Source organism: Mizuhopecten yessoensis, unplaced genomic scaffold (genome assembly GCF_002113885.1).
Source record: "Mizuhopecten yessoensis strain PY_sf001 unplaced genomic scaffold, ASM211388v2 scaffold2329, whole genome shotgun sequence".
NCBI lineage: Eukaryota > Metazoa > Mollusca > Bivalvia > Pectinida > Pectinidae > Mizuhopecten > Mizuhopecten yessoensis.
Genome location: NW_018404492.1, coordinates 4,925,246 through 4,952,747, shown reverse-complemented (window position 1 = coordinate 4,952,747; position 27,502 = coordinate 4,925,246). Strand labels below are relative to the sequence as shown.

Sequence of the window (27,502 nt, the reverse complement as noted above, 5' to 3'; positions counted from 1 at the left end):
TTGACTGTAAACTGTTACTATTTAGCTATTTTTATAGTTTAGTTTAAACATATTGTATTGTCATGCAAATGGTTTGGGCACAAGTTATTAAACTTATATTAAGCCCATTATTGTTATATATCTTTGTTGTACATCATGTAAGTAATGATTGTATCATGTGTATATGATAAACAATATGCAGCAGCCCTTTTGAGGGAATAAGTGTCTATTATTTAATTTTATCAATTTCATACCCCCCCCCCCCATTTTTTTTTATTAAAACATAAAAAATATATATCCAAAATTAATCTAACATATCACGTACACAGAAAAGCTACAAGTCAGACGGGCAACTTTCACACAGGTAAGTTACCTGTGGAGTAAGTATGAAACAGACTATAATTGGTTTGCCATTGTTTTCCTATATCAACACTTTGCTTTGTTCTATAAAAAGTGGGGGAACTGAGCACGAGAACACCCCAGGACATGAAGTAAACACTGATACTGTATGTACGATTGAAGATGGAGTATTATTTAAGGTAGGGTACACTTTATATCATAAATAGGACATGATGTACGATTGATTGGATACTCTTTGTATCATTTTTTTGGCAGTTATATTATTTATAGAAATGGTAATAATTTGAATTTGATTGAACAAAACTCTTTTTAGCTTTTTTACTTTCCTCTAGTGATAACTGTGTGATTGGTTATTCTAAAGTCTATTTTACAGTTAATCCAGTACATAGTCTGTGCCGATCATTATAATTTTACTTTCATCCATTTGATATCATATACACACCGCTATTCTCTACTAAAACCTGGCAATTCAATCAATGACCCCATTGTAAATAAGTTCGTTCTTAACTAACATTTATGGTTAATCGTAGGCGAAGACTTGTAATATAGACATTCTAAGGTACATATGTTATTGTATAATATGTTTTAAAAATGTGTTAGCAACAAACCATGATGGTATCTAATTACAGTGTTCAATTCATATAGATACATTTGTATGTTTATTTTAACTATGAACAGGTAGCTCACTTAAAATCCAGTCATGTAATTTTCAACCTGTGCTAACTGTTTTATAATATTAATATGGGACACTGTGTCTTTTACTTGAATAAAATAATTTGAACCATTAACAGCATTTATTTTGATTATTTAAAACATATTTGTATCCGGATGACAAAACAATGCATCACAGCTAATTCTGAAGTACTGTAGGTAGGGCCAATTCTGACGATGGGTACGAATGACATGCTTATTTAGCCCCTAGATCTTCCGATTTCCCAAGTTCAAATTATGAATTCAAACCATGCTGGTATACTTTGAACATATTTAAATTGGCGATCTCAAGTTTCAGTGATAAAATTTACACAATATCTACTAGTGCAATATTGAATATGTACGCCAATTTTTTCCATGAGCAACTATAGCTAAACCGGAACTACTTTAAGTACATGCTAAACAACAGAGGAAAATAGTTACTAATAAAGCTTTTGTTGTGGTCTTTCATTTCCAGATTATGTTCTTGTTCAAATGAAGCTGTGTTTTACTCGTTGAATAACTTAGGTTGAATTGCAGTCCAATTAAAGCAGAGTTTGCGGATCTTGCTTGTCAGAAGATACACTACTCAAACATATCTTCAGAAGGAAAAGAAAAACTAAAACTTGTACGATATGTATTGCTGATAGAAAAGAACTTTCAATTACTTTCATTAATAACACATTTGCCAACTCTCTTCGAAATGTAGACGATACACACTGTTGAACTAAAATAGACATATATATCTTTTATTCGATTGGTATCCATCCTTAATTGGAGATAACCTTAACACATTACACGATTTTGATTTGTATCCTGCACCAGCCGAGGTCCTATGAAAACGGATCATGACCTAGATACGGTAGGACGACAACAGGCTACCCACGCACTTAGAGGTGCCTGCATCCTCAATACTCCATGGGTTTCGCTATCTGCACCCATTGAATATGTCATAGTAAAATTGAAGACGCATCACCTTGTAGGTGAGATGGGAAGAATAGTTTGATCCTTTAATATGTAAACAGAAGAATCTCTCGGTCGCGTAACGGTAAAACTGACTGGTTGTGAAGTCGGGCGTCGCTCCTCTGTAATGTTCAAAGGGTATGATTAGTCAGGTTTTTTTACCCGAGACCAATCAAATAGCTGGCTGTGTAACCCCTGCAATATCGAGGATGAGGTGCATGTGGATACATTGAAAACAATAAATAGGTAGACAGAGAAGTTATCGAGGATGCATCTATCACAACATGATATAACCAGGTACATTTGGACAAGTTAACCAAAGAGATGAAACCCTCCAAAACTTTCTCATTGGTAAATTTTCCATCGATAAAAGTGACTTTTACCTTGGACTATGGAACACTGTGAACTGGTTCAGAGGTGTATAGCATTGGACCTTGTTTGATCAAAATCTAAAAGTGAGGACGGAGCTTTAAGATGATGACAAACATTGTTTATTAAAATGTGATGGAAGAGCAATGACAAACATTTTTTTTCAAAAATATAGTGACCTTCTGATAAGAAAATGCAAATATGGTGAAGATAATTCCCTGCTGACCACTTCTATCACGTTTCATCCAAATCGCATCACAGTAAAGAATGGTAGAGTAGTGACAAACATTTTCTATTTATAGTAAAAGGAAAATCGACCTATGTACCAAGATCTTTAAACACTAGCTTACTTTTGTGTTAAAATTTCATAAATCTTTTACTAAAAATTACAACAACAGAATGATGACATTTCTTATTGCCAGTGTCAGTGACCTCAAGTCATCCAGGTTTGATTGCTAAAGGAGAAGGTCAGAGTAATGACAAACATTTCTCTGTTGGTAGTAGCATATACTTTAACCGTTTATTCCCATTCCTCTGAAACCCAAACTTGTTTAAAGTATCATATAACTGAGCATTTGTATGGGGCTTAACAAAATAAAGAATAAGGTAGTAGAAATACAACTGAATGTATGACAGACATATGGATGAACATGGGTAAACCTATGCTCCCTCCTATCTATATGGTAGCAGCATGACAAACAAGGGAAGACACTTTCATGCATGTCGTCTTCAAATGACGTCATTGATCACATTAGTCCGTTTGACATCGTAATGGGCGTTGCTCATAGCACAGATATGAAATGTGTTAAATACCTTTATTAAACTCCATATATATGCTCCTAGGTGTGAGTACGTAATCCATGTTTGTGAGCAGATAATCATTTTAAGATCCTGTTCATAGAACGATTGCAGGTTACTTCTAAACCTGAGAGTAGACCACCAACCAGAATACCATTTTAAATAGGGTAAAATAAACTCTAAACTCATGTCTGATTGGGCGCAAGAAAAATAATCTTAAGAAATCATTAAAACAACAAAAATTGCTAAATTATTCATACATGTATTTAATTTACAAAATGTACACAAATAATGGCAAATAGAGGGTACAGATAAGAAAGGAGTAGAAGGTGTTTGTTAAAAGTTGTAATTGAGTCTTTATCAAAATAACATGGGCAGAGATGATCATGGTTTTCCAAAAATATCTTCTAGGTAATCAACCCATCCTTGTAAACTTCTGTTGTCAGATGGAGGCTGAAAAATTAATAATGCACATGTAAGTATGCAGTAAACAATTCATACGGTTATCTCCCTTTACGTCAAGCTACACCAAAATTATCCACATTTCCAATATGAGCTACAACTGGAGACGGAAAGAGAAAGTGAACAGCTTTCAAATTTAAAGCATATTAATTTTAATATGTCAATTCTCACAGGTTAAAAATAACAGAACATTTCAAAAAATGCAGTGATACAACAGGTTATAAGTTGATATCAGAGAAGAATTTCAGGTACTTTTTTCACGTTCATCCAGAAAGTTAAGAGTGTTTGTTTCCCAGGAAAGAATTCACAAAAAAAACCCATAGACAAGCCCTAATTCTTGTCATTTTACTTCTGTAGAATTTAGCTTTTGATTTAACTGGATGCAGTGTAAAAATACAAAGTTTCTAGGCCTATCAATATTCATTAACATTGAACAAATTTGTAGGATGATTCAGTTACCAAGATATCTTCTTCCTTCACATTGGATGGCAGATTGGAGGTCTTTTGTAGGGTTATCTCCCCTGAGAACGGGTAGGATTCGGGTACGTGAAGTGTACACATGATAGAACCACCTTTGCCCACCAGTATACGTAGGAGGTTCTTATCCTGTATCCAGTCTATAGCATGTCTGATTGATAGAAAAATATACACCAAGTAAGTCATCTGTTGTTTACTGTGTTAAATAAAAACGTGTAATTAATAAATTCCGGCTAATAGAAGATGTGCATAAAAAGTGTATAGAGTTTTAATGAACAAAAAATTCCCAACACATAGGTATTCTTAGTATATATTTTTACACATTACAAGCAGTTGACTATATAGTTGACAAAGAGTCTTTAAGTAAACTGTCTCTATACATGATTCTTCTAATTTCTAATTGGACATCTTTTGCATAAGATTTTTATGACAATATCTACGTATGCAAAAGTATGGAGGATTACAACATTTCAAATAGCGATGATCAGTTCTAGATTTTAAGATCATTTGAAGGAGTTATCAAGTTATCAGGCTAATTGTTTGTATCACATATGATAAATATGATCTTAAAAGGGTTTCAAGGTAATTGAACAAATCTGATTATATTACACGGAAGGAAGCTTGAAAACAAATGGCATGACTCTTAGTTATTTGAATTTTTGAACACTTAAATCCTGTGACCTTGATAAAGGATCAAAGTAATATATTTGAAAAAAACAACAACAAAATTTTACCTTAGCTCTATAGAGATTGCATGGTTTTACAGAAGATGGAAATAATCATTTGATTTTTTTTTTTTTTTACAAATTTGACCCATGTGACCTTATACGATGAGCAATGTGGTTTAGGTGGTGTTGTGCCCTCCACAGTAGCAAGCTACAGGACGACAGGAGATAAAATATATAAAAGAGTTAAAACATTCATGATAAAATATTTACCTGTCTGAAACATTCTTCATCTCCTGGACCAGTGGGAACAGAGTATTCCAGCGGTCCTGCATCTTGGTGACGAGTTGTCGCAGGTCGTTACTAGACAGACCCTCTGATATGATGTCCTCAGTGTGGAGGCTGCAGTCACCTGACTGTGGAAATAATCATGTATAAATATTGCAATGATATAAACACTCACCCTTTACTTTGTCAGATCAAATTTGCTTATACTTTGCCCATTTCTGGGGAAAACACATAAATATATATCTAACAAGATCTTATTTAACATTCAGCCTTCAATTAATGGTGACCAAGATATGTTGTCTAACAAAAGTAAAACAATGTATACACAACAGGTATTTTAATATTCTCATCATCTTGAATACCCTACAGCTGCCTGCTATGAGTGTCATTGTTACATCTATGTACCTCTTTCTCGGCACTGGTTAGGTGTTCTAAGTCCAGACTGTCTAGCTCTACATTGGCAGTAAGGAACATTCTGGGGATATTCTCATTGTCCTCGTCACTCAGTAGTTCCAGCACCAAGTGTCCAAATTCTGATCTTTGCTTTATATCGACTTTACCCTGCCGTTTGATGAATGACAGCAAATCTTTTTGTCTAAAATGAAATTTTAATTTTCATATTAAAAGGTCCAACTGCTGTAGGAATGGTGGAAATCCCGAATAAATCACAAGTGCACAACTATCAGTATGTAGGGTACTGATGATGTAAATGCAAAAATCAAGTGGAGTACTGCAGACAAAATTTATACAGGGAGGCATGACTCCCATGAAAATCACCAGATCCCAATGTTAATCACAGGTGCAAAGTATGTTGCGTGCATCAGTGAAATTTATTGATATTTAGCTGAAAACTGTAGAAGTTGTGTGAACAAGATTGTGTCTACAGACGGACAGTCCACCTGGTTTCAGTACAACCCGCTCCCCTCTCCCAATCTTTTTTGCAGTGAGAGTATATAATTACAGTAACAAAAACTTTACAAATAGCACATCCACTATTAAATCTAAATACTCTGATTCGTTCTAAAAGCTCAAAGTTAGACATATAATTTGTGTAAAATGTAAACCAATGAACTGAACTGATTTCTCGTCATCCACAATGTTACCATTGGTAAACAAAGTCTTCTCCAGTCACTGACCTGTTGAGTTTGTCCTCCATGACCTTGACCTGTGACTGTTCACTGTGGCTATCTAGGAGCTGTTGCTGCTGCTGGGCCTCCCATGTGACACGGAGTCTGCGACACGTTTCCTCCAGACCCCTTTTCTCCTCCTCAATCCTGCCGATGGATGCCTGACACAGTTCTATGGCTGACACCAACTTGGTAAACTTCTCCTCCTGTCACACCACACAACACATTATTAATATATGTGTGAAGAGATCAGGCAACACTTTTCTTTTTCTTTCGAATACTTTTTCATAAGCATTGCCAATATATATGTTTTCACTAAGTTCAGTTGAACTACCTAGTATATCAGCATATTTTTCAGGTTTGAAATGATTGAAAGAACACAAATGATTTCTTAGTGAGATGTATTCAATCATTTGATTTTTTACTTGATATTCTGTTGAACAAGATATATAGGATCCAGTTCATTGTACCTGTTGCTTCTTGTGGATATAGAACTCTGCAGGACGAGTGATTCCCTCATCCAAATTAGCCAGCACTTCTTTTTGTTTAGCTTTTAAGATTTCAAGTTTTGTTTTCTGCAAGAAAATGTTAAATATTTTAGATGTACTTGGAATACTAAAATTTCAAACAAGGCAATATATTACATATTGGAAGAGTTCCTTTAATTTTGTAATTTGTTCTTTAGATCTTTATTTATCAACAGCAGAAGTATTCCATATTTACCATAGGCTATCACTTACCACATTTAAAACAATGTATGGCCAAAAAAAGATATGTACGTTTCAGGTACCCTGGCTGACACTAGTTTTACCCCCATGACTATAAATTTTATCACTCAGCAGCGTAAGATATTTCTATACAGTATTTACACCGACATTCCTTTTGGGAGTAGAGCAATTAAACCAAAACTTATTTCTAATACATTGGCCATATTGTTAACTGCCCAATGATCTGTACACTTGTCGCCTGCCATCTGGTTTGTCCCTGCAGGGGCATTGTGCGTGTACTTCATGGGTTTTGATTTTACGTAATATCTATAAAATTGTACCTTTCCTTTGATGGCCTGTATTTTTTCACCTATTAGCTGTATGTTCTTTTGTAGAGCTTCATACTCTGAAAGAAAAATCACCCATTTTTGTAATATTACTTTGACATCAATTTTAATTCAATCATCTTAGCTCTTTTGAAATACAATATTTAAGTGCACAAAAGAGAGAACTTCTCCTGAAATTTGCAATATGATAATTCTATTATACATCAGTGCACATTTGGGGAACTCTATTTTTCACTGGAAAGGTTAAATTCTTTCAACAAATCTGTTTTGAATAATTCCTAGTCTAAAGAGCCAAATGACACCAGTATAACCTCACTACATAATATCTTTACCACAGTACACATATATATATGCTACATTACATTATAGTGAAGTACACTACATTAGACTACACATAGTGTGCATTGCACTTCACTATTCCTACACTAAAGTTCAGCTGCACTACATGTACACTATAATAGCTAGACTACCAGTAACGTTTGAAACATAAGACATTTGAGTCCTGTGCTCATGCTTTTTTCAATTGTGGGACTCACCAACATTTTGAGACCCCATTATACATTTTAGCAATAGGACTTATCAAAAGTAAGAAAAAAGACATGTTCACAACGCTAATATACACTTCTTACGCACTGCACCTACATAACACCTATATGCTACATTACACATGTGTTCCAAACTGTCACTCACCTTCCACTGTTTTTTCTATAAGTTTTTCTATGTTTTCCTTCTCCACATCCACAAGTTTTTGTTCTGCTACAAGATTTTCAGATGATTCTTTCAAAGCCAGATCTGCATTAGAAATATTGACAGTGGAGCATGTACACAAAGCTGATAACAGTCATACTTTTGTTTCTGTATTTATCTTTAAAGCAGTGAAGATTTCCTGTGATATTCCTGTACATCATGTATTACATTAAGCCAAATTTCATACAGGATAAAGTAACAACTCCTGCTTTGATGGAAATGGATCTAAACTCACTCAAAACCAGTGAAGCAGAAAATAAAACAAAAGTACATGTCATAGTGACCTATATATGATATATTGGTGTGGTACTCTTCAAGGAGTATTAACATGGGTAGTTTGACGATTGTTGGACTTTTACTATTCGAGTAATACTAGAACACTGACAGGTTAGTAAGGGCCCCGTCTTGTGGCAATATATCCATCATAATCATCAAGAAGCAATCTGCCCATATAGCTGAGCTTGACGTCTGATATTTGGACTTCAAAAAGAATCGCAAGGAAGCAAAATATACATTTAACATGTACTATGATGTGAGTCTTGTTTCCCTCCACCTCCATATTTGCTAGGCTAACAGAAATGTAAATACCGGTGCAATACTCATTTTGTTAGCTTTGATATGTTTAATTTTTCATTTAAATACCTCCTCCATCAAGAGCCAGGGTCTAAGTCAGAGATCCACTTTGTCTTTGGGACCCAAATGACCTTGACCTTTAACCCAGTGACCCTGATCTTAGGTCAGTTGAATTATTCTTTGATTCCGACCATTTTTGCTCCATAATATCATAACAAAATGTTCATCAGTGAAAAATACAAAAATTGACCTTGACCTTGAACCTTTGGACCCCGTAACCTTGACCTTAGGTCATTTGATTCGGTGTTAAGTTCTGAACAACTTTGCTTCATAATAACATAAAAATGATGTTCATCAGTAAAAAGATACAATATTTGACCTTGACATTGACCCAGTGACCTTTCGTCAGTTGACTCCTTGTTTAATTCTGACCAACATTGCTTCATAGTGTCATAACAAAATGTTCATCAGTGAAATGATACTAAATTTGACCTTGACCTTTGATCTAGTGACCTTGACCATAAGTCAGTTGACTCTTTGTGGAATTCCGACCAATTTTGCTTCATAATGTCATAACAAAACGTTCATCAGGAAATAGATACAAAATTTGACCTTGACCTTTGACCTTTGACCCTGACCTTAGATCAATTGACTCTTTGTTTAATTCTGAGCAACATTGCTTCAAAGCATCATAACGAAATATTCACCAGTGGAAAGATACAAAATTTAACCTTTGCCCGTTGATCCAATGACCTTGACCTTTGTTCAGTTGACTCCTTATTTAATTCTGACCAACATTGCTTCAGTGTCATAACAAAATGTTCATCAGTGAAAAAATGCAAAAATAGACCTTGACCTTTGAACCTAATGACCTTGACCTTTGACCTCGATTTTTTACCTCAGTGTGTCTCTTTGTTTAATTTCGACCACCTTTGCTTCATAATGTCATAAAATGCTCATTAGTGAAAAGCTACAAAATTTGACCTTGACCTTTTACCTAGACCTCTAACCCGATGACCTTGACCTTCGGTCAATTGACTCCTTGTTTAATTCTGATCAACTTTGCTTCATCATGTCATAACAAAATGCTCATCAGTGAAAAGATGCAAAATTTGACCTTGACCTTTAAACCTTATGATCTTTGACCTTGACTTCTTACCTGAGTGTGTATTTTTGTAAACTGAACATCTTGACCAAGTTTCATGTAAATCGGTCAATTAATACCAAAGTTATTAGCCAGGAACAAAATTTGTGGACGGACAGACAGTGATTATTATAGGGCACCCGTATCTCTGATACGGGGCCCTAATAATGAAACTTTTAGTTAATGCAAAGTTCAACCAGTTTTGCTGTACCAGTTTAACAACGGACTGAAAATACTCTTCCATGTTTATACCTGGACATTCTCTTTTTTTTTAGTTAAACATGTAAAATACCTGCATCTGCCTTTGTTGTCCATGTTTCTGGATCCTGGCCCATGAACTTGTAAAAACTCAGCCGACTTTCCATATTGGGTACATAAACTTTGCTGTGTGCCTTTTGCTAAGAAATATTACAACGAAATAAAGGGTTTCACACACATTTTTACTTTTAATGTGTCTGATCATGAGTACAAAACAATTTGCTATTTTGATCTTCCTGTAACTGTATATTATAGACTAGTTATATCTATATGATTTGGTTTGTTTGTGCTTTACGTCCTGGTTACCATATATACAGTATATGAGTTCATCATCCTAAACAGTACCAGAAAACTAAAATGTACGAGTAATACATGAACACATGCGCAAATTTACAAATATTGATAATTAACTTCCTTAGTTATGATTATGGACAGCCATCCATTGGTAAACAATTAAAGTATCATAGGTTATCCTTTATTCTGATTACTGATCTATTCGCAATATCAATGAATGCCACACCACTAATAAAAGTATAAAAGTGCATATTATACATTATATATGTATATATGTGATCCTTCAAGATATAAAAGAAGTAAAGATCAACTGAAATTACGGTCATGATATATGTTGAAAGGTGTCGCATCCTTTATACAGAACAATTTATATGTTTATGATTAAGTTAAAATTGATCATGAAGATACCTTTTGAAATTCTGACATATCCATCAAGAAGTCTGTACAGACATATTCCTCTTTCATAGGAAGGAATTCTTTGCTCTCAATCTCTTGATATCTGTGAACAGAACAGGTCAGAAATATTTCAATTGCACTATTACATTTGTAACAGGGATGATTCAGAGTTATTTCCATTGTTCCTTGCAAATGATGTGTATCATGATCATTTTGTAATTAGTGTGATGAAACATAATTATATATAGATTAGGTGTTTTATAGAATATTATTTGTGCAATTAAATAAATGTAAAGAATACTGTAATGTAATAGAGAATTAAGTATAAGATAATTAAATAGATCACTACTTATTATTGTACATTATGCAACGTTTGTAAATTGTACAAAGTTCTAGCTTTGACCCTGAATAAGGAAAGCATTAAGTTGTTTATTACTCGTTCCTGTTAGGTCTACAGTTGACTGTAACATAATAGGGGTCTTCTGCTAATAAAGGAGGAGTTGACTGTTTTAATTACACTGGGTGTTCTTGTGGTATTTTAAGAGTTGCGATAAGAGTAGTGTATTAAACAGAGGAATCTGATCATGAGGCCAACCAAATTGAACCTGGGTTGACAGTTGGACCTGGAAAGTGGCAGAGTCCAGTCATGTTACACATTTTTGGTTACCTCTGTAAACAATTTAGATGCGTAATTAAACAAATCATACAAGGAATTGATCTATAACTAGGAAAGGTAAAACAATTTCATTTAAAAACAAAAAAAACAAATACAAAGTGTAATATTTGTTTAATGTTTAACAGCAATGATATACATGTTTTAAACATGTATATCATTGCTGTCCATCAATCCTCAAGTGAGAGGATGCTCTAACCTCTATGTTTGTGCACTTTTTTTTGCCAATTTTACAAAGCATACCATGCACTGATACTTCTTTTTTATTGAATAGAATTGTTATTCATTGACCTCTTCTTGTCAAGCACAGATCTATATGACCAATTTAGTGGCAATTGCAAAAAAACCAACCAGGTTACATTACGTGTTTTCATTCAACATAGCCCGACTTTCCTTTGGCCCTGACATCGGATTAAGACATTTTGACAGATAGATTATATACGTGTATTAGATATCTGGCCTGGTACACCAGACATACAGTGTATGTCTGTCAAATGGCTTAGTCTGCAGGGGACAGAAAAAAACTCTAGACTACATTCTGGATTGGTTCTGTAAAGAAGGGACATTATTTGTTGTAAACAGAGATATTCATTCGAACAACGAAAAGTCTCGTATTACAATCTCTCAAGAGGTCTGCCCACAATGCTGCATTTAACGTTTTTGATTATATCGCCACAACCAAGACGTCGATACATGCAGAATGGTGTACATAATTCAAACAAGCATTACATACAACATTGATCTCTATATTTCTTTGCATACATACTGCGACAGATAAGCGTCAAGATCCATGTTTTATGTCAAATGTGGCCCTCTTGGTTCATAAAAACCGCCTTCCTATCCAACGGATCCGGAAGTAAACGAAAACATCTTTCAGTACAATACAGTCGATAAATATATTTAGATATTTTGATAGAATATATAACATATGACATAATTTTGAAAATAGGACCAAATTAATAAAGCAAATGTTTTATTTTAGTTTATGAAATTAAGTTTGAGTTCATTAGAGGTAGACAAGCAGATTAGATTTTATCGTTTTATCGACTATAAGTTTCTAAACTTCCGGTCAAAACAAAAGTAAACGTTATGTTGATGAAATGACATGTGTTTGGTAACGGTAGGTTTTGTTTTCTAAGGATGGAAGGTGAACGCGTAAAGAAGCACAGTGGGAAGAAAAAGAAGCATAGAACATCTTACTCTGATGATAATCGTAGTAGTGACGGCGAGAGACACTACAAACACGTGCACAAAAAAGACAAGAAACGTAAGCACCGTCACAGCGATCATACTAGTATTCAGCAGTGTAAGCAAAATGATTCTGAAAGTGATAGTGACAGGGATGGTTATAGAAAGTCGATCTCCAGAAAGTCACATCGATCGAGGGATGTTGGAGAAAGACATAAACATAAAAAGTATACAGCAACAAGTCTTGATGCTAAAGAAAAGGAAATCCACAGATCTGACAGGGATCCTCAGAGGGAGAGTGGTCATAGTAAAAAAAATACAAAGAGAACACACTCACCTTCAACTTCTGAGGGTTACCACAGAAATGTCACTTCAGGAAACAGACAGGAGCCTGAGGACGTTAATTCTTCCAGGGGATATAGCAGTAGAAGGCGATCACGTTCCTCTTCAGATTCCGAACAACGTCATTCATCACAACAAGATACAGCTGGAAAGAGTAGCAGTGAAAGTGATGGTCCAAAGGAACCGTTTGATTTTAGAAAACATAGATATTCTCTTAACAAAATCTTTTTCAATGAAGATGATTTTATCAAAAGGTATGTATTTTATAACTAAATAGTCAATTAATAATGTTTACAGACTTGTATTATACAAAAATAAGTATGTTGATTGTGATATTTTGTCTTAATTATATATTTATATATATGCAAAAGTTGTACATCAGGGACATATTTTTTTCTAATAATACTGTAACTATATTTAACATCAATTAAGTGCATTATAAACAAGAAGCAATGAAACACAGCCACCAAGATAACCAGACAAACACGTAGACAGTGTTTTAAGTGTAGGGGTGCCACTTTGTCTCCAGTAAAATACGGCCAAAGCTCTGTATAGCTTTGTTATTATAATGAATTACACCACCAGTACTACGGAAAAATGATCCCTTTGTGGAGGAATCTCGCAGGAAACACCTTGTAATCAGAGGTATAACAACTTTCCTTACCTAATATCAGACCCCTATTTGTCCATGATTATATGAGTGGTATATATGAAGCTCAATCTGATTAAAACCAGATCTTTATTTCCACTTAGATCATCGTTTATCTAAGTGGAATTAAAGATATGTTTTTAATCACATTGAATGCAGCTTGCACATAGTTTTGACTCATCAACTACATGTTTTGTAATAGCAACCATGGCTATAACTTCGCACATTTACAATGCAATCAACATTTATCGAATAATCAATGCAGTATTCTATTTCAAGAAGATATGCTTATAATTACTACATACAAGATCCAAAATCACAGCATTCTACACAATCTTGTGCTGCCCATGTAACATCAGTAATAAACACAAAACAAATGTATTTTAATAGAATGTCAACAGCCTGTATGGAACAGTACTAATTTATAAAATATATAGGTATTTTCCAGTTTTGGCATTGCAGTGCTGCATAATTAACCTTATGAATTTCCTTTTGCCTCTTGACTGGCTGCAGCCTGATAACAGTTTTGAATAGGAGATTAAATAAATGATACCAAACCTGTAACACTATTAATTAAGAACATACATGTATGTATTCAAAAAATAGTCTTTATTAAAATGGTAGTTAATTAAGAAATTTTAGTTTACTACAGTGCTTGCTGTTTAATTTTAGTTTACTACAGTGCTTGCTGAAACAGCTGATTCATTCAAGTCAAATGTTCTGATTTTACAAGGCAGTGTAAATTAGGTGATATTCTTCAAATTAAGAATGCTTGTATCTCTGTCTGTATATATATAATATAAAGAATTTTTATTGCCTTGCTTTCCTTAAGCATTAAACAGATAAAATGGTTCCATTCATGACAGCAAATATTCTGAACAAAATACAGGTTTTATGATCATTGTCTGATATAGTTATATATGAAAAGTTGGTAATTACAATTTTAACTCTTTTGTTTGTCTTTACTTTTTAGGGAAACAAAGCAATACGATGATTTTTGGACCTTCCTTGAAAAGTACCAAGCATTTCAACAGAAAAAAGGCCATCGGGGTACATAACTATTGATAACATTTATTTTCACATATTTTCAAGAGAACACAAAGCTGCTGTAAAGTTCCCAACTCTTTACCATGAAAACTGTATTTACCTTGCATCTTCAATAAGATTTTTATAGTGTTATAAAACGACGGATAGACCCTTGTATCCATATATGACCAAACAACAGATGAAGGTATTAAACGTTCAAGAAAATGCATTGCTCATATGTTTACAATGGCTTTTGTATCATACACTGTTATTTTAGAAAAAGAGGAGAGGAAAGAACCCATAAAGGAGGGAAAGCTTGGTCTCCCCAGAAACTATGACAAAAGATACAGGATAAATGTTGCACTGACGAGTAAAGTTGTGGAAGATTTTCTCAAAAAGGGACGACTAGTTGGTATGAATATAATAATCCAGTTAAATATTTGATTGTTAAAAAGTGTTTCTCGGATACGATAAAGCTTTTTATTTTTGTAAAATGTTACTTTTTTGTAAAAAAAAAATTATACACAATTCCTGGATACAGCAGTTGTATTTTATCTGCCAGAAATAAAATATGCATAAATAATATAGAAGAAATGTGTGTGTTTTAACCTGTATATGTGGTTGGATGTTATGTGTCCTGATGAATATTTATTTTGATAGAAAAAGTGTAGACTGTGAAAAAAAAGAAATGAGATGAAATATGTCAAAAGTCCTGTTAAACGATAAGTTTGATTTGATGGAATTCATATAGATTGATTTTTGATGTTTACATTCTATAGATGCGGACATAGCTAGGGAACTGACTGTCAAAAGAGTTAGTGAATTCAGGAGCATTCTGCTACACTACATTGATTTTATACAGAAACAGAAGGTATGGATTATCCTTGTTACAGTTTTGATACTCCTTTTTCGCAAAACACATGTTCTGATACAATTAATTAAAAACAAAATTTACTATAAGAATACATTGCATCATTTAAGTATTGTTGTAAATCCGGAAACCTGTCAGGAATCTATGTAAAGTGTTTTTAGCTCACCTGGTCCGAAGGACCATGGTGAGCTTATGCCATACCGCAGCGTCCGTCGTCTGACTTTTGTGTCAGTTCGTCAACTCTTCCTTTAAAATGCTACTAGTCCTGAACAGCCCAGTAGATTTTGACTAAGTTTGGTCTGGAATATCCTTAGGCCAAGGGGACTCAATTAAAGGGTGGTTGTGTCCCTCCCCCCCCCCCCCCCCCCCCCCCCTTGGTCGCAGAGATGCAGGGCCAAATTGGGGAAATAGAGTTAAAACCTTTAAAATCCTTCTTCTACTGTAGGGATTAAGGGAATTTATCCTAATTTAGTCAGGAGCATCCTTGGGCCCAGGGGTAATCGGTGGGTCTGACCCCCTAGGGGCAGAGGAGTGGGGCCCAAAAGGGGAAGCATAGAAAATTCCTCCAAGTACTCTTTTCTTCTATTGGAATGACAAGATTTTGTCCAAATTTGGTATGAAGGTCGACCCTTGTGTGAAGGGGAACCAATTTTGTATAATCGGTGGGTCTGAACCCTCTTGGGGCAGAGAGGCGGGGCCAAATAAGGGATATAGAGGAATAGCTTTATATCCTTATTCTTCTGTTGGGATGAAGGTATTTTGACCTGAACAGTAGCATCCTATGGAGAAGAAAAATCAATTTTGTATAAATGGTGGGTCTGAACCCCCTAGGGGCAGAGAGGCAGGACCAAATAGGGAAAATAGAATAAAAGCTGTAAAAATCCTTCTTTTTCTGTAGAAATGACAGGACTTTGTTCATATTTGATCTAAAGCCTTCTTTGGTGAAGGGGACTTAATTTTGTATAAATGGTGGGTCTGAACCCCCTAGGGGCAGAGCCAAATAGAGAAAATAGAATAATAGCTGTAAAAATCCTTCTTTTTTCTGTAGAAATGACAGGATTTTGTCCATATTTGATCTAAAGCCTTCTTTGGTGAAGGGGACTTAATTTTGTATAAACGGTGGGTCTGACCCCCCTAGGGGCGGGGCCCAATATGGGAAACATAGCAAATTCTTCAAAATTCTCCTTTTTCTGTTGGAATGACAGGATTTTGTCCAGTTGCATATAAAAATAACCCCTGACTAACCATGTACATGTAATACATGTACACTACTAGCAACATCTGGCTATTTCAACTTCAATTTTGCTATTCATGTGTCCAGGTAAGCGATACAAGCCCTCTTGGCCTCTTGTTTAAAGAACCACTTTGTAAAGTACAGGTTAGATTATCTCTTAATAAAATTCAATGGTTAATGAGTTGTTGTATTTTTTCTGTTGTATGACCAATCATCAATGCAAATGTTAATTTAAAAAAAATGAATATATGATAGTTAGCCATTATTTCTCTAAAAAAAATCTCTAAAATAATTACATTTGTTATACCATTTTTACAGAAGAAACATACTATTTTAATGGTTAAAATTTTGATTTTGTCAGTATATGTTTAAGATCTTTCTAGGCCATAAACTGATGCAGCCTTGTATCTTTATACATCTGCAATTTAAGAAACCCAAGTAACAACATTTACTGGGTGTCATTAAGTTGGTAACAAGTAATATGGTTTCCTGTATGATTGTGAATACTATATTGTGAATCCTGTAGAATTATGACAGTGCCACACTGTCAAAGAGTTAATATGATTATTACTTTGTAGTTTAATAAGCTGAAGAAGATCAAGAAAGACCAGGAGAATTTGCCGATATTTCAGTACAGACAAAGAATCCTAGATATGGTCAACCAACACCAAGTCATTGTAGTGGCAGGAGACACTGGTTGTGGCAAGTCTACCCAGGTAAGGAGTGTGGCAAGGCTACCCAGGTAAGGAGTGTGGTAAGTCTACCCAGGTAAGGAGTGTGGCAAGTCTACCCAGGTAAGGAGTGTGGCAAGTCTACCCAGGTAAGGAGTGTGGCAAGTCTACCCAGGTAAGGAGTGTGGCAAGTCTACCCAGGTAAGAAGTGTGGCAAGTCTACCGAGGTAAGGAGTGTGGCAAGTCTACCCAGGTAAGGAGTGTGGCAAGTCTACCCAGGTAAAGAGTGTGGCAAGTCTGCCCAGGTAAGGAGTGTGGCAAGTCTCACAAGGTAAGGAGTGTGGCAAGTCTACCCAGGAAAGAAAAGTGGCAAGTCTACACAGGTAATGGGTGTGGCAAGTCTCACAAGGTAAGGAGTGTTGCAAGTCTACCCAGGTAAGGAGTGTGGCAAGTCTACCCAGGGAAGGAGTGTGGCAAGTCTACCCAGGAAAGAAAAGTGGCAAGTCTACACAGGTAATGGGTGTGGCAAGTCTACACAAGTAAGGAGTGTGGCAAGTCTACCCAGGTAAGGAGGGTGGCAAGACTACCCAGGAAAGAAAAGTGGCAAGTCTACACAGGTAATGGTAGTGGCAAGTCTATACAGGTAAAGAGTATGGCAAGTCTACACAGGTAAGGAGTGTGGCAAGTCTACCCAGGTAAGGGGTGTGGCAAGTCTACACAGGTAATGGTTGTGGCAAGTCTATCCAGGTAAAGAGTATGGCAAGTCTACACAGGTAAGGAGTGTGGCAAGTCTACACAGGTAATGGGTGTGGCAAGTCTACCCAGGTAAGGAGTGTGGCAAGTCTACCCAGGAAAGAAAAGTGGCAAGTCTACACAGGTAATGGTTGTGGCAAGTCTATACAGGTAAAGAGTATGGCAAGTCTACACAGGTAAGGAGTGTGGCAAGTCTACACAGGTAATGGGTGTGGCAAGTCTACACAAGTAAGGAGTGTGGCAAGTCTACACAGGTAAGGAGATTGGCAAGTCTACACAGGTAATGGGTGTGGCAAGTCTACCCAGGTAAGGAGTGTGGCGAGTTCACACAGGTAATGGGTGTGGCAAGTCTACACAGGTAAGGAGTGTTGCAAGTCTACACAGGTAAGGAGTGTGTCAAGTCCACACAGGTAATGGGTGTGGCAAGTCTACACAGGTAAGGAGTGTGGCAAGTCCACACAGGTAATGAGCATGGCAAGTCTACATAGGTAATGAGCATGGCAAGTCTACACAGGTAAGGGGTATGGCAAGTCTATAGAGGTATATGTTGTGTTGGTATTTTGTTATCTTTTTGAGGTGTCATCAAGGACCCTGAATAAAATATTTCATGATGTTTTAAGTCCTTAGGAGGTGATTATAACAGTGCCTTAGGGAAAAACTGTTTCAGTTTTTTGAATCCCATCATTTTTCTGGACAACACAATCATTTATCACAAATGAATAAAAATTAGGATTATATGGTTACCTGTCTTAAGTGCCCATTTTTCTTCATTTCCTGGGACTGTCGTAGTTTTGGCTGTAAACACATTGATGTCTGGGAAAGGTTTGATATAATTTGATGTTTTTCTACCATTGACCATGTATTCTGTTGTAGGTGCCCCAGTACCTAATGGCTGGAGGCTTCACCAACATAGCATGTACACAACCAAGAAGGATAGCCTGCATTTCCCTCTCAAAACGAGTAGGCTATGAAACCCTCAACGAGTACGGCTCCGAGGTGGCTTACCAGGTATGTACCCTGTATGGTTCTAACATGTCTTAACTGTTCACAAAGAGTACATCATGAGTGAGATGTCTTATGAGGCAAGTAAAGAGCTCTCGAAAGTAGGTTACCAGGTGGGTAATGTGCATCCCTGCATTGGCTTATATAATTACATGGGAGGTAGCCCAAAAGCCTGATGTGTCTAACCAGATATGCAACAAGAATAGCAGCAGTGTCTTAGCTGGTTCCAATTTGCAAAACCTCTTTACTTTAACAATTTTATATAAAACAAGATGCCCAAGGGCCTTAGCGGTCACCTGAGTTATATGATAGGTACTGGTAGCTCAATTTCATTGTTGAAATGTGATGTGGAAATCAACATGTAAACTAAGTGAAACTAAAGGTTAAGAATTTTAAAATATTGGTAAATTTTCCCTTTGAGGCCCCACCCTAGCCTCTTGGGTTAGGCCAGGAACCCAAATTTACAATGTAATACATTCATCCACAAAAGATAATTCTGACCAAGTTTGGAAAATTTCAACAATTTCCTGCTGAAAATGGATAAAATATACCCAAAAGTGTTATTTCCCTATATAAACTATAATCAACTCTACCCCCCCCCCCTCCCTAGGGAGAACAAATAGTACCAAATAGGTACTGATATTCAAAATTTAAATAAAGCCCCTGATGATCTTTCCATCCATGCAGAGAAATTGACTGTAGTACCTCTGAGTTTGGAGAAGATTTTTGAAATATTGGTTAATTTTCCCTTTGGGGCCCCGTTCTGGCCTCAGGGGTTGGTGTAGGAATCCCAATTTTACCGTTTTGTAGCCTCATCTACCAAGGATGATTCTTACCAAGTTTGAAAAAATTCCATCCACATGGTCCTTGAGAATAAGATGAAAATGTAAAAGGTTTATGCACGACGGACGGAAAACGACCAGAATAGGTCACTTGAGCAAAGTGACCTAAAAACCCAACATATTTCTTGTAAAGGCTATTTTTCCCTCAAACATAAATTGAAACTATAAAATTTGAATATTAAAGAATTAAGAAAGGTCTTAGAGATGAGAAATTTTATGAAACTGGGACCAGGAAGCTTACAAGTTTAGTTCAGGATATCCTTCCTGTTAGATAACAGGTATGGCTCTGGAATAAGCCAGGAATGTGGTTCTGAGATTGAAATTACATGTGACCACTCTGGGTTTAACAGATGTTTACAGATAGAAAACACGTTCCAAATATTCATTGTTTGCTTCTTGGGGAAAGGATGCACTCAAACTTTGAAACTTTCCGTTTTTCACAGGTCCGATTTGAAAAGACAAAGACAAGATTTACAAGGATTCTGTTCCTCACAGAAGGTAAATAATAAGATTGCATTCCTTTTACACTTTAATAGTCCTATTTAACTTTTACCGCCGAGACCGATAACTTTTGCTCTTGCTGTGTATATGTAAGTCTATTACAGGGTTAAATGTTGTAAAAAAAGAATTGGCCTCCTTTATTTTCGCGGCTTTGCTGAAGTGGTTTATTTCCAGGAATCCATTTTTTCGCAGATTTCAGGCCTGGTGGGCGTGGCAAATTATAAGGGTTGTGGTGAGGATGAATTAAGGTCCTTCAAATGTTGTATTTTTCTGCTTACCATAGAAGTAACCAAAATATTAAAACTCCTTGAAATAAGTTTCTGACATTTACTGTCTATGGAAGTTTTAACATCTGACCCCTACTGTCTATTACTGTATCATATTACCACTGACCTTTGCTGTCTACATAAGCCTATGGCTGAATTAAATGACCTTGACATTTACTGTCTTTGTAAATCCTTTACTGAATAAGATGTCCTTTGACCTTTGCTTTCTATATGTACTGAATCAGATGACTGCTGACCTTTACTGTCTTTGTAAGTCTATTACTGAATTAGATAACCTTTGACCTTTGCTGTCTCTATAGGCCTGTTACTGAGACAGATGACCTCTGACCCCCACCTGAAGCAGTACAGTGTGATAGTAATAGATGAGGTCCATGAGCGTCACATACATACTGACTTCCTCCTTGGCATCCTCAAGTGTATGTTACGTCACCGTGACGACATCAAACTTATCCTGATGTCAGCCACAATCAACATTCACCTCTTCAGCGGATACTTTGATGATGCTCCAGTAGTTAAGGTATTGGGACTTTATTTTTTTGCTGATTGGTTTTCCTGTTCATTCATCTGCAAAGCAAGCAGATGAATTGTTTTTTAAGTCTTATTGTCTTCAGTTTTATATTCCTACAAAAATATTTAGATGTACAATGAATATATGTATTTATAAGGAAAAAAATATATTCTCAGGAATATTTTCTGAAAAGAAAAAAGTACAATGTCTCGAGTCATCTAATGAAATATAAAAATAAAGGTCTCTAATTAAAATAGTACACTGTATTCCTGTATTTTACAAAATTGTCCGGCTACTCAGTAATTCTCTCAATACAGGTACCTGGGAGATTGTATCCTATACAACTAGAGTACTGCCCTATCAGGCGAGACGAGGTGAACTCTCGTGCGGAGAGGCTGGATCCCAGTCCATACCTACGTGTAATGCAGAAGATAGACCACAAGGTGATTATGAATTCACAAGGATTGTTGTACACAGAACATGGATATGTTTCATGAATATGATTAATTTCTACACAATTTTGCTACATGCTTGTACATACATATGGACTTTTTACCATTTCGTGGTACAAACTTTCGTGGATATCCAATATTAACCAACAGTAGGCACATATATCATTCAAATTCAGTGTATTTATTTTCGAGGTTCAATAGCAACCACGAAAACCACTAATGTTGTACAGTGTCTCTAAAATATTGAATCATTAAGAAAAAAACAATTAACTGTAATATTTTTTTTCATGTTATACAGTGCTAACACATACAAATTAATAAGCTAAACTACCAGTATTCTCATTTTCGATATCACTCTGGTGCTCTATTTAACATATCTACAGGTACTTACTTTTCGCTGTTTCACTTTTTCAAACCATGTTGTTGACACAAAAAGTCATGTTTGGCCAGCAAGCAATGAACTTAATTCTTATAAAAATATACACAGTACACTTTATCACTGTAACAGTTTTAATTAATTTGTTAATTTAGCTGTAGCCATTACAACTGTAAATATAAATAAACCACGAAACATTCATCTTATAAAGTGTAACAAATTCCTTATGCAGTGCCCAGAGAATGAGCGAGGTGATCTTCTGATATTCCTGAGTGGTATGACAGAGATTATGACCGTGGTAGAAGCTGCCAAGATATATGCAGAGAAAACCAAAAAGTGGATCATTTTGCCTCTTCATAGTTCTCTATCTATATCTGAGCAGGACAAGGTTGGTATAATAAATGTTTAGCAAGTAAAAATAAATTGTCTTGATATTTGAACAGGAGGGGGTTGGAATGTACCGTAAGTAAACTTAAGATCAGGACAAGATTACTTTTGTAAACAAGCACAATTTTCTACATCTGAGAAAGATCATGTTAGCAGATACATGTATCAAAAACCTATAATAAATTAAATGCATAATTTGTAGCAGAGGCAATTCCTCAAAGTCCAAAAATGTCACATACCAGATGATCATATTAATCTCTAGACTGGCCCCTGTCTCTAGAATATTGAATCATTTAGAAAAAACAATTGACTCTAATAATTTTTATCACCTGAATGTCTGATTCTAGCCCAAGTTCTAAACTAGGGGGAGCCAAGCTAATAGTAAAATGCAGCCAGGAAATGCTTCATAAAAACTTTGGGGCTGGTAGCCAGTCTAGTTGATCTCTTACAGATACATGTAGCTATAGTTAGTGAACTGTTAAATTTTGAAAGATTCATTATTTTGTCGTGTTCATTCGTGAAGCCAATCTGTACTTGGTTGATCGACGGTGACTAGATCGCTTAGTTTGTAGAGCATCCATTGTGTTAATTAAGTGAGTCTGGATTCCTGTCTTGTTACCTCAGTATCCTTGGAGAGACATGTTTGGATCTTGGCTACAAACATGGATTTCCTTGATCATATAATGCCTGCAGGTGGGTATATGGCTCATTGTGGAGAAAATGTCACCTCAGCTGTGATTGGCTAGAAAATCATGCCTAAAGAGTATGACTATAGGTATTGACAAGATTTGATCAACAGATGAACACCAATGTATACTTGAAGTATTTAACCCTTTCACCACTGTAGACCATAACGGACTCATCCAGATCAAAGCATGGAAGAGTTTACTGAAGTTACATAGGGGTGAAAGGGTTAAATCAGGTAATGGCTGTACCTCTATTCTGGTTGAACGTTGAAGAGATGAATGTTTTCAATGTTTCATGTATAAATTGTATACACTCAGGTGTTTGACATTGCCCCAGAAGGAGTCAGGAAGTGTATCATATCAACCAACATAGCCGAGACCTCGGTGACCATTGACGGTGTCCGGTTTATAGCCGACTCTGGAAAGGCAAGTAACATCATATGAGTTGGATATTTCTTCAATCATTGATATTGCCTTCAGTATACGTTTTCATTTGGTGACTCAGGAGCAAACAGATGATGCACCTCTGACAGATAGTTTTTTTCTACTAAAAAAATATATCTTTTTGTACTACACGTTGGTGATTGTTAAACGATCTGAATTCTAAAACTCGAAAAAAAACAGTAATTTTGTTTCCTTTTTGAAGTGTTTGTCAAGTACTAAACAACTACATGCATTCATAAACTGCAGTAATTTTAAGACAAATATTGTATATTTCTTTGTGATATCAGGTGAAAGAAATGAACTTTGACCCCAAATACAAGATGCAGAAGTTACAGGAGTTTTGGATCAGCAGAGCAAGTGCTGAACAGAGAAAAGGTCGAGCAGGTAAGTTATTTCCTGTGTACCTGTGTCAGCCCCTGTAATTACGATAGTTGGAGATTATTTGATATGCATTCTCTTTTATTAGCATTCATCCACAAGCGATAACACTTCCAGTTTAAAAAGATTTTAACTAAAATCATTAGAAAATATTTATCAATGGGATTTTTTTCAATCCTAAGAAATCTAAAACACTAAAATAAGGCCCTCTGGTTGCCCAGTTAGGTTATGGATTATTCTTTGATACACTTGCACATTGACTGGTGATCACAAGGCTAGATCTATACTTATTGGCCAATAAGGTAAATAGGCTGTTCATTGATGGTTTTGATTTGATATGCAAGTGGGAACTTTGAAATATTTTGAGTCTGTCATTGATGGGTGGCTGTTGATATTTGTTTTGGTATCCAAGTGAGAACTTTGAATATTTTGGAGTCTGTGATACACCTTTTCAGGTAGGACCGGTCCTGGTGTTTGTTACCGCCTGTACGAGGAGAAGGACTATGACGAGTTCCAGGAGTTTGCTACGCCAGAGATACAGAGAGTGCCCCTCGACTCCCTCGTCTTACAAATGATCTCCATGGGGCTGCCTGATGCCAGGAAGTAAGATAGTACTTTAAAAGGTGTTTGGTGTAGACGAATTGTGTGCGACGGTTATCAGCCACTGATAGATACATGCAGAATTCAAAAACTAATATTTGAGATTATGTAAATAATTGATACATAGAGGATGGTGTCTTCAGTAATAACAAATGTATTTCACGAGTGTGACTAATATTATGATATTTTTCACGAGTAAAATATATTTGTTACTACTGAAGACACCATTGAATCAAGTATAAAACATGAAAAATGTAATGCATTTAAAAAGGGCGGGAATCAGAAGCGTAATAATTAGCGCCATATTCTAATGACGTGAACAAGGCTTGTGCGCCATTTTGAATCGGATTCTCGACGCAGTTCCGACGCTTTCTGCTATTTTCTGGTATAATTGCTTATAAAAATGTTATTAATTGTATATTTATGTAAATAATGAAGTGTGTGTACCAAACATTTACCATAACAACCACTTATTCTACTGTTGCTTCATTTGAATCTGAACAAAAAATCGTTGCCTTTGAAAGCAGCGAATAGAAGATACCATTATGATTGGTCAATACCAAAAAGTTATATTTTCACACTGTGAAATATCACTTCTGATATTTGTCACAGTGTGAAAGATATCAGTTTTATCAAGTTGATAGAATCTGATATTTCACTGGCAAAAATGTAATAAATTAGTCTCTTTGCATGTTGAGGAAGATTACATCATATGTAGGAAAATATTGTCCTAGTTGAATATCCTACTTCCATGTTCAATGTCATAAATAAAAGTTGAAAGTAGTATTTCCAGATAATAAAGATGAACATAACATTCTGTATATAAAATAGTGCTCTTCTACTCTAAGTCCTAAACTATATCTTATACTCAGTCTAAACCATATACACTACAATAAAATAAAGGTTAGGTTAATGCTATAACCCAATTCTAATATACCCTAATGATTATTTTAATTACTTAATTAATATGTTTTATAGTAAATAGTGTTTAGTTATGATTATTGAAGTTGCCTGATGTGAAACGTTTATAAATATCCAGCTATTTGATTCACAAACTAAGAAATAAACGCTTGTGATTTCTGCTAGGTTCCCGTTCCTGGAAGCTCCGGAGATGAGTAGTATCGAGAACTCGATTATTTTTCTGAAGGAACAGGTAAGTTTAACGTACATTAATGTGTTCAACAAGTGAAATGTCTGTTACAGTGAAACCTGTCTAAACATAACATACACACCAATTAACTAATTCAGGATGACGTAGGACAAGATTGTTTTGAGTTCATTTCAGAAGACAAGTTAAGTATAATATGAGTTTACTTATTTATATACTATAAAATTAATGTAAAAAAAATAAGTACAATCTTATTTAAGTGGTTTTCATGTTTGAATTATTATGCTTGTTGCAATTTCTGTACGAATAGCTTTGCATGTGCACATGTATTGGGAGTGTGCCAATATTCACCAATACACTAACATTTGTTTAGGCTAAAATAATTGTGTTTACAGTACTGATAAAGAAATGTTTTGGGTGTCAGTGCCGAGATAAGTGTTAAGATTAGTGAGTCTGTGAAGTGCCGGACAATTTGCTATAGACTAACTTGCATTGACTTGAGAAGTTTTACCATGATGACGGTATTTGGTGCAGTTATCATTCATGCTTGATATCCTACTGTACTTCAGGGTGCGCTAAGAGGAGATGAAACCCTCACACCGATTGGTCAGATGCTGTCACGGTTACCTGTTGATGTGGTGATTGGTAAAATGCTCATCATGGGATCAATATTCCATGTAAGTGATGGTACTTTTGATCAGGTTAAATGTCAATATTCCATGCTGGTAGTAATACAGGATCATAGAACGAACTGATTTACATTTGAATAGACCCGACATCACTTGGTCAGCAGAAACGTATACGGTGATATTTAAGAGTTACTGTTTACTTGCAAAAACTCACAAATGACCGAATTCTTCAGATAAAGCAGATAATTGTTACTTGTACAGATACATAATTGATACCCTATGATCTGCATGATAAATTGTAATACTGGTACATGTTATTATATGCAATGATAGATGAAACATTGTGTGAAACGCTTCTAAAATGCTGAAAACGATTAATGACACTTAGTGTCTTAACTATCAAAGTAAGTCAAGTACATGTCACTGAAGCTAAGCTTACATTAGAGCTTTAAAGTTATCATTACTTATTTAGGTTAAATACGGCAGCAAATTCATGAGGTTGTTGAAAGCAGAATGATGATTTTGTTGCTCTGGAGAAAATACACTGTGAATGTTGTTTCTTACCTCCAACAGATCACTGACCCAGTACTGTCCATCGCAGCAGCCATGAGTGTCCAGTCCCCATTTACTAGTAAAGCACACTCTGACCATGATGCTATTGTGAGTATAATTTTAACATAGAATTATATATGTCTGATTAGATTTTTGTCATTAAATTCTTTGATAATTTGGAACTTGGTTTAAAGGAATAAAAGAAAATTTAAGTCAAAATTGTATTATTATTGACATTTTAATAAATGAAATGTTTATATCACAACCTTTTGGAATAATTCAACATATATATTATAAAGAACTATCACAGAGACATCTGTAACGGGCAATGCAAGTGGACAGGTCTTTTTGGTAATATACTCCATATCCAACCAACACTCATCCCGCTGTCCCACTCCATATCCAACCAACACTCATCCTACTGTCCCACTCCATATCAAACAAACACTCATCCCGCTGTTCCACTCCATATCCAACCAACACTCATCCTACTGTCCCACTCCATATCAAACCAACACTCATCCCTCTGTCCCATTCCATATCCAACAAACACTCATCCTACTAACCCACTCCATATCCAACCAACACTCATCCTACTGTCTCACTCCATATCCAACGAACACTCATCCTACTGTCCCACTCCATATCCAACCAACACTCATCCTACTGTCCCACTCCATATCAAACAAACACTCATCC

The 27,502-nt window shown here is 35.6% G+C and overlaps 2 protein-coding genes across 3 annotated transcripts in view; one reads left to right on the top strand and one right to left on the bottom strand.

Annotated features, from left to right (window-relative positions):
- Positions 1-3,412: 3,412 nt before the first annotated feature.
- LOC110445545 lies at positions 3,413-12,173 on the bottom strand. Its single transcript, XM_021490210.1, has 11 exons — positions 12,084-12,173; positions 10,657-10,747; positions 9,989-10,094; positions 7,923-8,024; positions 7,227-7,291; positions 6,649-6,753; positions 6,188-6,384; positions 5,457-5,646; positions 5,037-5,179; positions 4,081-4,249; positions 3,413-3,612 (listed from the first exon to the last, which is right to left on the bottom strand). The coding sequence occupies exons 1-11, from the start codon at positions 12,107-12,109 to the stop codon at positions 3,544-3,546; spliced, it is 1,263 nt and encodes a 420-aa protein (XP_021345885.1). The 5' UTR covers positions 12,110-12,173; the 3' UTR covers positions 3,413-3,543.
- A 226-nt stretch (positions 12,174-12,399) lies between these two features.
- Positions 12,400-27,502, top strand: part of LOC110445643 (probable ATP-dependent RNA helicase DHX34) — a 65,744-nt gene continuing 50,641 nt past the window's right edge. Inside the window, exons 1-16 of one of the 2 annotated variants that reach the window (XM_021490358.1) lie at positions 12,400-13,101; positions 14,470-14,546; positions 14,800-14,934; positions 15,302-15,393; positions 17,206-17,343; positions 18,925-19,059; positions 20,339-20,393; positions 20,983-21,200; positions 21,509-21,634; positions 22,252-22,407; positions 23,411-23,518; positions 23,824-23,920; positions 24,370-24,517; positions 25,601-25,667; positions 26,192-26,299; positions 26,825-26,911. In XM_021490358.1, coding sequence (XP_021346033.1) covers positions 12,458-13,101; positions 14,470-14,546; positions 14,800-14,934; positions 15,302-15,393; positions 17,206-17,343; positions 18,925-19,059; positions 20,339-20,393; positions 20,983-21,200; positions 21,509-21,634; positions 22,252-22,407; positions 23,411-23,518; positions 23,824-23,920; positions 24,370-24,517; positions 25,601-25,667; positions 26,192-26,299; positions 26,825-26,911 — 2,391 coding nt within the window. In that variant the 5' untranslated portion in view covers positions 12,400-12,457. Of the gene's footprint in view, positions 13,102-14,469; positions 14,547-14,799; positions 14,935-15,301; positions 15,394-17,205; positions 17,344-18,345; positions 18,358-18,924; positions 19,060-20,338; positions 20,394-20,982; positions 21,201-21,508; positions 21,635-22,251; positions 22,408-23,410; positions 23,519-23,823; positions 23,921-24,369; positions 24,518-25,600; positions 25,668-26,191; positions 26,300-26,824; positions 26,912-27,502 lie in introns of those variants that run through there. The other variant, XM_021490360.1, reaches the window with a different exon arrangement.

Bases quoted from the DNA above. Each gene is read 5' to 3' on its own strand.
- LOC110445545 (XM_021490210.1), bottom strand. From the start codon at position 12,109: ATGGATCTTGACGCTTATCTGTCGCA. The intron at 10,095-10,656 runs GTATCTTCATGA...AATATTTCTTAG, and splicing joins ATATGTCAGAATTTCAAAAG to CAAAAGGCACACAGCAAAGT. The intron at 6,754-7,226 runs GTACAATTTTAT...ATTTTCTTGCAG, and splicing joins TACAGGCCATCAAAGGAAAG to AAAACAAAACTTGAAATCTT.